At 39.0% G+C, this 9,646-nt stretch overlaps 2 protein-coding genes across 4 annotated transcripts; both read left to right on the top strand.

The window, feature by feature from the left end:
• The first annotated feature begins 2,195 nt into the window (after positions 1 to 2,195).
• LOC112286897 (uncharacterized) lies at positions 2,196 to 5,584 on the top strand. 3 transcript variants are annotated; one of them, XM_024529280.3, is made up of 6 exons: positions 2,196 to 2,468; positions 2,778 to 2,990; positions 3,113 to 3,324; positions 3,470 to 3,741; positions 3,887 to 4,235; positions 4,366 to 5,584. In XM_024529280.3, the coding sequence occupies exons 3-6, from the start codon at positions 3,208 to 3,210 to the stop codon at positions 5,431 to 5,433; spliced, it is 1,806 nt and encodes a 601-aa protein (XP_024385048.1). In that variant the 5' UTR covers positions 2,196 to 2,468; positions 2,778 to 2,990; positions 3,113 to 3,207; the 3' UTR covers positions 5,434 to 5,584. The 3 variants fall into 3 exon arrangements, with proteins under 3 accessions (XP_024385048.1, XP_090109406.1, XP_073392563.1); XM_090253280.1 differs by having other exon boundaries at positions 2,277 to 2,468; positions 2,778 to 3,324; XM_073536462.2 differs by lacking the exon at positions 2,196 to 2,468 and having other exon boundaries at positions 2,853 to 2,990; positions 3,950 to 4,235.
• Positions 5,585 to 6,652: 1,068 nt separating this feature from the next.
• LOC112286898 (low temperature-induced protein lt101.2) lies at positions 6,653 to 7,615 on the top strand. Its single transcript, XM_024529282.3, has 2 exons — positions 6,653 to 6,897; positions 7,063 to 7,615. Exons 1-2 carry the CDS (start codon positions 6,802 to 6,804, stop codon positions 7,144 to 7,146), a joined length of 180 nt encoding a protein of 59 aa, XP_024385050.2. The 5' UTR covers positions 6,653 to 6,801; the 3' UTR covers positions 7,147 to 7,615.
• The last annotated feature ends 2,031 nt before the right edge of the window (positions 7,616 to 9,646 follow it).

The following is a 9,646-nucleotide window of genomic DNA, read 5'->3' as shown; positions in this document are numbered from 1 at the left end:
TTTCTTTTCTTTTCTTTTCTTTTTAAATATATATTTTTGACTATTTTTGAGACAGAAGAAGAGATGTGAGGAAAAGAGAAGATGACAAGGAAAAAAAAGAAGAAGAAGAAAAAGAAATAAAATCCTATGTTTAGCCACTCTAATTATTATCTGTTCTTTCAAAAAGATATACAATTGCAAAACAGTGTGACTGCATTAATTGGGCTCACAAAACCTCAAAACTTCAATGTGGTGCAGATCTGCATATTGCAAAACTACTGCAACCTAACCCCACAAAATGATTTGATTCCACAACAATTTTGTTTTATCCACTTGACTATAATTATCAAGCTACAAGAATGGGCAGTTTTGAATTTCCCTATTCATTATAAATAGCAGAATCATCAAATTTGTTTGGACCTTCAACAGTTAGACTAATTTGAGGGTATTCATTCAAAGGGCACAACACAAACCTTACAATATAAAACAATTTACAGCACCAATATTGATGACAAGAAATTCAAATCCATGTATGTGTGAATGTTTCAATGTATATATATATATATATATATATATATACATATATATACATATATCCACTCAAATGATGCAGTTTTTGCTTTAACCCTAACACAAGGATGGAAAAAGCAAAGAAAACATGAACATGGATGAGGTAAAACCGGAAAGCCATTTTTTATGGAAAATCATCAATCATCCATGATTGCTTCCTTTTGTAGGCCTTTGGTGTCATGATGTTCTTGTCCAATTTGAAGTGCTGATGTTAGCTTTGAGCTGCTGACCTTTGGTCTAATGCCATGCAAAAACATGTGTGTTTTGTTCATATGGGTTCTCTGCAAAGGTTGGTTTGTCCATTCACTTTACAATTGTAGTCCAAATTCTCACACAAATTGGGGTATCAAAAGGTTCAATAGTTAGGGTTTTAAAAGCAGATTCTGAAGCTGGAGTGTCCAAGGCAAAATGACAATTTTACAATAACTTTCTGTAAATTTTGTTTCAAGGGGTGCAACCTAGTGGAGATTTTCTGTCTGAATTAAAAGAGACTAAGGCTAGATGTTAAGAAAAGGACAATCATGCAAAGACAAAAACAACACAGTATCAGTTAGTTTTTTGTTGAACAAAAAAAACTTGGAATCTATTAATAAACAACTTAAGCATAACTAGATCTTGGCATCGTCTGAGATTTAGTTCAACAACTCTTGAAGTCTGACATTAAAAAATTTCACCAGAAAAATATCCAAATGGATGATGTTAGAGAAAGATCCAATGATCATGCTTGACAGAAAAAAAAATAAAAATGTTGTATATTATTAAGCAGTGATTATTACCTACAAACCGCATTTCATTTCAAATGTTTTATTTTTATTTCATTATTGAGAGATCATTATACCCAAATAGAATCACACAATCTTTACACTAGTAGTTTCAATTCTCTTTTACATACACGCTGCGAAGGTCAATTGTATGAAAACAATTTGAAAATTGCAAATAGTTGGAGGTATGTGTGTGTATATATATACACACGCACATGTAGGTGTAAGGTAATCTTAGGAAACGTAGAAAGTCTAAATGCTTTTTAAAAACATTGACATGAAATGAATAGATAGAAAGAGAGAGATACATATCTAAATATATATATATATCTATATATATCTATACATATATACATAGATAGATATCTAGATAGATAGATAGGGTTAATTAAGAGTGTGATTCCCTTGTACGAAGCATCAAACGGAAGCGAAGGGGTCAACGAAGAGGGAGGTGGCCTCTAGTGACGAATGAGACAAGGTGACTGACTCTACATCCAAATTCTACGAATGTTGTCTTTAATTCATTTATCAACATCATGATCTCACTGTTCCCCCGGTCTCAGCCTACCGCCCAGGTCATTTTGACCGACCTCGCAGTCAACCTGGTGTCAGGCCCGAGATTCCAGAGGCGGCGACAGGTGGGGCTGCCCAATGGAATAATGGAACGGCGCTTTCGCTATGGAGCAGGGCAGTAAAATGCACCGAGCGAGCTAATCACTGCCCTTCAGCTCAGCCCAGCTCGACGCCGCTCTGCTCGGCTCGGCCCCATTGGACCCCCCTTATGAAAAAGCTGTCGTGGTAATGAAAAAGCGACGTTCTTTGCATCTCGCGCGAGGCGACGATTGTGGACAGGATGTGGGCACCGGAGAGCTCAATGGGGGCGTTGAGACCAGGGCTTCATTGTTCCAGGGTTTCGACAAGCAGCGTGGGAAGCATTCGGATTGAAGACTGGAATAAAGCTGGACTCAATGACAACCTACTCCCCCTGAATTCATTACAGCTATCAAAGAGCACCTGGCAAGCTTATACCCAAGTGTTTCGTACATGGATGTCGTTTACGGGGTCACATCTGCGCAGAGATTTCGGCAAAATCCTTCCTATGTCGTATGCATCTTTATAATGGAGATCATAAGTAAGGGGCTATGGCACTTGGGGTAGGTGAGTATAATGTGGTGCAAAAGGTCTCAATCAATTCCTTGTATCTCCAGTAATCCCTTTGCCTCATTCTCCTCCGCTCTCGCATTGAGAAAAAGTACACTCAGCCTTGCTGGTTATCCGTGGGACTGCGTGCAAGCCAAAGAGTTCTGGGTTGTTTGGGAACCGGCTGATTTGCGGAATTAGATGAACTTCCAATACTCGCTGACGTCTATCTACAACCAATCGTCATCTTGCACGAGTGCTGGCTTTAGATTGAATGGTATTCTGTCTCACCTGGTTCCTTCTAAGCTTGTCTTTTCGAATCATTAGCTTGCAGTGAAGGAATTCTCGAAGGTGGCGGTTAAGGTCAAGAGGCGGTGAACATGGATTGTTCGATGGAATTCAGGAGCCGTGAAAGCACAGGAACAGTTGCAGTTGGTCTTTGAATTTGGAGACGCGAGGTCATGCGAATAAGTTGCGGCATGCGGCTGTACCGAGGAGCTGGGAAAGAGCTGCACAGGGCGTGAAGAGGTTGAGGCTTCGGTGAGTAGAATGTTGTCCAAGGTGTGAAGTTTGCGAAGGTGGCTGAGGTTGGGGATGGTTTGATCGATCATGATGATGGTGTGTGTACGCGAGATGTTGGGTAATGAAGCTCGTATTTGTAGGCTGTGAGTTCTCGGGTGGACATGGGAGACGTGGTGGTAATATTTATGGTACGCGGAGGTTTGGGGGAGTAAGGCGGGGAGAATTTGTGTGTTGAATGAACGGGTTGAGGAAGAGTTCTGGGAGGGTGGGTCATGCTAGCGGCATGGCGCTGCGGTGGAGACGAGAGGATTTCGATTCTGTGAAGCACGACAAATACTTTTCCGAGTGGAAGGTAAGCACACATTGTGTGCTGTGGTGGGTTATTGGCTGTTGATATCCTTGAATTCTGGAACAACAGGTCGAGAGGATTTGAGCTAGCTGTAAATATCTTTTGCAGTTCACTGATGTGGCTGCGCCCGAATTGAATATGTTTTCAGGTACTGGTGGCTCCGTCCGATTGGAAGGAGCAAGCCGCAGGCCGAAATGGAGGTGATCGATTCCGTTACCGCAATCTGCCCAGCCCTCACGCAGGAGCTGGGATTTATGAGTTAGGAATTACTCTTCCTGCCTGGAAGACAGAGGATCTTCTCACTGAGACCGGTAGCCTTAAATCTGAAGACATCATTGTTGTTTACGTTGGCCACGCTGATCACATCCGCAACAGACTGCAGCGTTATGGGCAAGCTGGCGCACACCTTGAAGGATTGAGGTCAGACATTGCAACCCAGTTTTGTAATGGTTTTTCACCGGGCGTGTGTGTGTGTACGTGTGCGCGAGTCATAGAGTGGTCGTTAATCTCAAATGGTCCGTTTGCTTCATGTTATCGCGGGATTCGATTTGGTGTCCACCTGCAGATCCCCGAACTTCTCGAATTTTTCCACACCATCTCAGTCCCCGAATTTGTCGACACCAAGCAGGAGCTCGAAGACCAATTCTGCACACGGTGATGACAGACACACGAGCAACGATGAGGAACCTATAATGAGTAAGCTGAAGTACAGAGTCGACGGCGACAGATATTCAAGCATCAGTATTAGCAGGAAAAGTACGACAGAGAAGCAATTGAGCACCCCCAATCGACACATTCCCGTGGGAGGATCTGTGTCTCCAGCCCATTCCAGTGGAAGAGGATCGCCGCGGGGGCCTCGTCTTTTTTCCGAGGTTTTCGCATTGGGGTGCTCCATAGCTTATCGGTGGTCTTCGGTAAGAGACTTTACTATTGATCTTCATTTTACAACATGAATCTGGTATCCCTGTTGGATCTCTGTTTTCTTAAGTATTCAGACTCCTATGTATGGACTAATTTGAAAGTGTAATTTACCGTGTTGTGCAGACTACGACGATAGAGTTGGCTGAGTTCGTGGTATCAGAACTTGCAGATGCATTTGATTATGCTTGGAATCGGGGCAGGAACTCTGAGGTGCGGTCTCAAGACATCATTGAGAAGATCGTGCTAGGAAAACGGCGTCACAGCACATCGTGCTGTTCCATTAATAGTTCTAGATGGGCTCGTCTCATATTCAAAAGAAAGTTAGTGGGCATCAAAATCTTGGGCGCGTACAAACCTGCAGAGGGCAGGACGCGGAGGAGGCCAGGCCAGAGAGGGGCAGGCCGCGGTCCTTTTCTGCTACTAATAAAGAGTCCTCATTTAATGATCTTGGGCGGGAAGTCTGTAAAGCACTGCGAATTTACTAAAATAATCATTCCCGTGGACAGGTGCGGGGTAATGTTAGAAAATGGTCTTGTGTGTAACGCTCTACCTCAGATGGGACGGAAACGATGTCTCGTGCACATGGATGTGAACAGGTCAAGGCAACTAAAGTCATCTCAAGCTCAGGATTTTAGAAGCGGAAGCTCAGGAAGTGACAATCATAGCGCTGATTCATACAATATGAATTCCCACAGCACGCCGCGGAGATCGGCGCCGGCTGCGCCAAGTTCGCCATGTTTCCCCTCTCTAACTACGAGAAAGTCGCCCAAGATTCCTGAAGAGACGAGAAAGAGAGGGAGTGTGTCTTTCAATACCTGGTTGTGCAAATCCGAGATCCTGAGGGTGAAGAGCTTCGAGTGGCTGGTGGCTATGGAGGAAATCAAAGGCAGAGGCAATGACAACTGCAGCACGTCGCCGATTCTGAAGCCGGATGTTCAGTCATCTGAAACTAACTCTAATGAACAGATTGCTGTGCGAGTGAGCAGAGCATCTCTCAATCTCGCCCCAGTGGTAGAAACAGTACCTGAACAGGATCCTGAATTTGTTTTGTATGCTCCAGAAGTAGACTGCGGTATGCCATGCAGGGTTGTGCCGCAAAGATCAAATACACGGTGGCCTCCAGCCCCCATGCTAGACTCTTACGCTACGACCTATAACCCCCCACAATTTCCTAGAATAAGCTTTACGTGACAACCCTGCATAAATATTTCCAATGACTCTTCTTACTGGGTTGCACACTGTCCGTGTACAGTTGGTCTAGTGGGTGGTCTCTGTAGCTGACGGAAACACCACTTGTATCATATGTTGGCATTTTTGAGTTTCAATTGACTTCTTTCAGTCCCTTGAAGGTGTTAATCGTGGAACGAGGAAATCTCATTTCTTCGAATCCAATATTCCCCACTGATAGCGAAAGAAAGACACCGGATATGCTTGAGATTTTGTTTTGTTCTGTTTTTCTGCTTCCGAGGAGATGCCTGATGCTGTTGATGCTATGGCTACTGCTGGGGAGATCGTAGTTTGTCCATATCCTCGATTGAAGTTCCGTGGTCAAACCTAGTATTTTTGTATTATATCTCTTTCTTATGATCTATGAGTTGACTTGACGATTTGGTATGCAGAAATTGAAACATCAGGTGAATTACCCTGAAGCGATTCTGTTACAATAATATACCCGTCCTCCGTGATCTAAAGGAAGGATATCTGTTGTGTAACTTATTTCGACTGTCCAGAAAAAGTAGGTTGCATTCTTGAACAACCGAAATACGTGGCGAGGTCAAGACTGGAAGACCAGTGTGATGGCAGTGTTGTTCCGCTAGGAATTTATGCAACTTGCTCAAGCTTAGATCAATGTACAGTGTATGAATACTGTGCGGACACTGTTCGCTCTTCATGGCATAACTATCGACCGGTAATGCACCGTGTCATCTTGGTGGTTGTTGACGAGAATTCGTTCACGAGTTCGCACTTGGATATCTGACTTTGCTGACACGTAAATAAATAAATAAATAATTTCTAGGCTAGTCTCCCATCTATCTATTTAGTCCTATGCATGAAATTTTGAAGTAATTCCTAAATGAAAGTGTGGTTCAATCGATGACTGCCACCAACATGAATATAGATAAAACCCTGAATGTAAGTTGTGTTCAAAGGATTCTGTTTTCTCGATGCAAAAGGAGGGAATTTCCTGAACTGATAATGTCGCCCAACTGCTGCTTCATGAATGACGTGCTGCGAAATTAGCACATGCTACTTGGCAGCTCCAGAGGCCTACACCTGTTCGCTATTCGCATTTGCATGGCCAGCGCAACGAGGCACTTGACGACAAACCATGAATTTGTCAGACGTGCTTTGGGGTCCAGATCAGGAGATAAAGCTTCCACTCCATCGCAGCAGAATCTCTTCTCTCAGACCCACTTCCCTGCCTTCATATTTGCGCCATTCCGGGTGTGTCCTTTGCCCCTGCTGCATTGTCCAGTGCTCTGCTTGTTTCGCCGTCGACATATCCAGAGAAGGAGGATCACCTTTTTCTCCCTTCGCAGCCCCGAGCATTTTGCGAAGATGCCGATCGGTTCACGAGGCGCTTACACGTTCGTTGATGTGCTGTTGGCCATCATCTTGCCGCCGTTGGGGGTCTTCCTCAAGTATGGCCTTCAGGTGAGTGCACTCCATTTCTGGGTCCACCAACTAACTTGATGCAATCGTTCAACTCGTCAAACATCCTGTCAATTCCGAAGATAGTCAAGCGATGAAGTTATTGGGTTGAGGAGACGATACACCATGGTGTCTCATCGTTGCACATGTTTTGTTGCAATTGTGCAGAGTGAGTTCTGGATTTGTCTCGTGCTGACAATCCTGGGTTACTTGCCCGGGATCATCTACGCCATCTACGTCATCGTTGGCTAGGCAATGAGTCCCTCTTCCTCCATGAGAGTAGGTGTGGATCTTGTGTCTCCACCGCCGGCATTCCTTAGCCTCATCGGAGTGAATCACAGCACTTAGTGGTGAGGCGTGGCTCAGAGCCATGCATCTTTCACACCATGTACAGGTTTGAGATTGTTTTCTACACGCTGAGATTTCATGGATTAGGTAGTTTTACTCAAAGTCGGCCGACGAATTGTGTTACCTGGAGATTTTGTACAGAAATTTGTTTAGAGTTGTATGAGTTGCATCGGATTTCTTCAGAAGTTTTGATGGCACTCTTCATCATGCCATATGCAATGAATTCGACTGATGGCTCTTGTAGCATGAGCAGCTTGAAGTCAAGATAAAACTGAAAACCAGTAATAGCAGATCCCACCTTAGCATCTTCCTTACCCATCATCATGTACAGTAAACTTGCACTTTTAATTTCAATACCTTTCAATGTTTCGAATTGCAGGATGAATTGCTTTTTTCTTCGTTGTGCCCATTTTTTTTGTAAAACGTTAATGCAACAAGCATTGGGCTGCTGTGAATTCAAATGCAGAAGGGTTGTTAAGAATAACATATTTTGATGTGGTAGTTGATTTGTTTTCTCATGTGAGGATGGTTGAATGTATTATATTCATTGTGAGGTGCATTTATGGGAAAAAACAATTCAAAGAAAACTAACTAAGATTTGTGTGAGTTATAACCTTGAATTGTAAACTTTCCATTGATACCATAAAATTGAGGTTATATCTATATTTAAAATTTCGTTTCTATCTTCAAGTTACACAAAACCTGTATAAAGTCAAAAATGTAATGTCCTTGTTCTGGTCCTACCAAATTTATCTTTTCGAAAAGGTATGGGAATTAAATTTATACTGAGGTTTTCCTTTCAAACATATCTAACTTAAAAAAATTATCTTTTTCCAAAGCATACATAACATGTAGACCTGTATAATTTATGTTATATTTTTTGAATAGAATGAATAGGAAAGTCAAAATTTAAGATTATGGTAAACCTATATTTTTGTGTGAATAGTATTGACAAATAGCATTGAAAATGAAAAATATTTTCTTATTTGCAAATAAAGTAGACCAAAAATATTCGACTATAAAAAATTATGAGCCTACAAAATAAAAATTAAATGTACAAATTGTTCAACAGTGTAACTTTTTAAAATTAAGAAGCAATTTGCAGATATAAGAGTATCATCAATGGCAAACAATTTTTTATAAAAATAATAAATACACACACACACACATATATATATATATATATATATATATATGATTTATATATTTATAATTCTCTCAAAATCAAAAATACTTATTAAAAATTTAAATAGTTGACAATTTTTTAATATAAAGTTGATGCCACCTTTATTAAAGACAATTATACATTGTAAAACTTGTTATCTATTTTATTAATACCTATTTAACTTGATAACTGAAGAAAAATAGTTGAATTTATTGTATTATTACTAAAATTATAGAAATTAATTGTATTTTTATAGCATTTTTTTTATGCAATTTTTAATCTGTAAAATTGATTTCTCTTGACATGTGGCAAAGTGTGTTGAAATCTCATTATTCATTGTTGTACTAGCAACTAGATACTTGTAGGTGATAACTAAGAATATAAGTTGGTATAAGGTGCAATTAACACTAATAATATAAAAATTCAGGTGGAGAAAAAAAAAACATTAAAGATATGGTTTTGATATAAAGAGTGTAAAGGAGGTAGAAAGCTCTTATTTTATTAGAATAAAAATTAAAAAAAAGAAAAAAAAGAAAATAGCAAGAATGAAATTTAAGAAATTAAACTTACAGATAAAAAAATTGGAAAATTTAATTATTTATTTAAATCTTTATAGTAAAAAATATAAAAATATAATAAAGAATAAGTATAAGATTAATTTTTTTGTAAATACTAAGAAATAATATAGATACAATCTAAAAATCTATAAACTATATAAAAAAAAAGATTATATAAATAAAATAATCTAGAAAAAAATTAACATGAAATAGTAAGAAGTATAAAATATAAGATTAGACTTATTACAAAAAATAAGAGCATGGTAGTAGAAGAATCATAATAAAGATACAATGAAAAAAAATAATGATTAAAGATATACTAATAAGTCCAAATTAATTACAAGCTTATTAATACATATTTTTTAATTATAAAATTTAATTAATAATATATATTATAATTAATTATTAAATTAATAATTATAATTGTATTATAAACATTATTTAATTACTAAGTATAAGATAATATTCATATTCATCAATTTAGTTGTATTACTGAAAAATTTACAAGAATTTAAATTATACCACTTTGAACAATGTTTATAATTTAGATTAACAATCTATAATGCCATTATTAAATTATAGTTTATAAAAAAACTTATTATTTTGAATTAAAATTGAATTAAAGTATCTGCTATACTTATTGTAATAAGTATAGCAGAATTATCTACTATATATTAATTAA

The sequence above is a fragment of the Physcomitrium patens genome, chromosome 9 (assembly GCF_059467195.1).
Source record: "Physcomitrium patens ecotype Gransden chromosome 9, ASM5946719v1, whole genome shotgun sequence".
NCBI classification, from domain to species: Eukaryota; Viridiplantae; Streptophyta; class Bryopsida; order Funariales; family Funariaceae; genus Physcomitrium; species Physcomitrium patens.
Note: the sequence above shows the minus strand (reverse complement) of the source record. Positions and strands in the feature narration are given on the sequence as shown.

Excerpts from the sequence above, each read along its gene's own strand:
- LOC112286897 (XM_024529280.3), top strand. The coding sequence starts at position 3,208 with ATGAACGGGTTGAGGAAGAGTTCTGGGAGGGTGGGTCATGCTAGCGGC. Across the intron at positions 3,325-3,469 it reads AATACTTTTCCGAGTGGAAG|GTACTGGTGGCTCCGTCCGA; the intron begins GTAAGCACACAT and ends ATATGTTTTCAG. Across the intron at positions 3,742-3,886 it reads GCACACCTTGAAGGATTGAG|ATCCCCGAACTTCTCGAATT; the intron begins GTCAGACATTGC and ends GTCCACCTGCAG.
- LOC112286898 (XM_024529282.3), top strand. The coding sequence starts at position 6,802 with ATGCCGATCGGTTCACGAGGCGCTTACACGTTCGTTGATGTGCTGTTG. Across the intron at positions 6,898-7,062 it reads TCCTCAAGTATGGCCTTCAG|AGTGAGTTCTGGATTTGTCT; the intron begins GTGAGTGCACTC and ends GCAATTGTGCAG.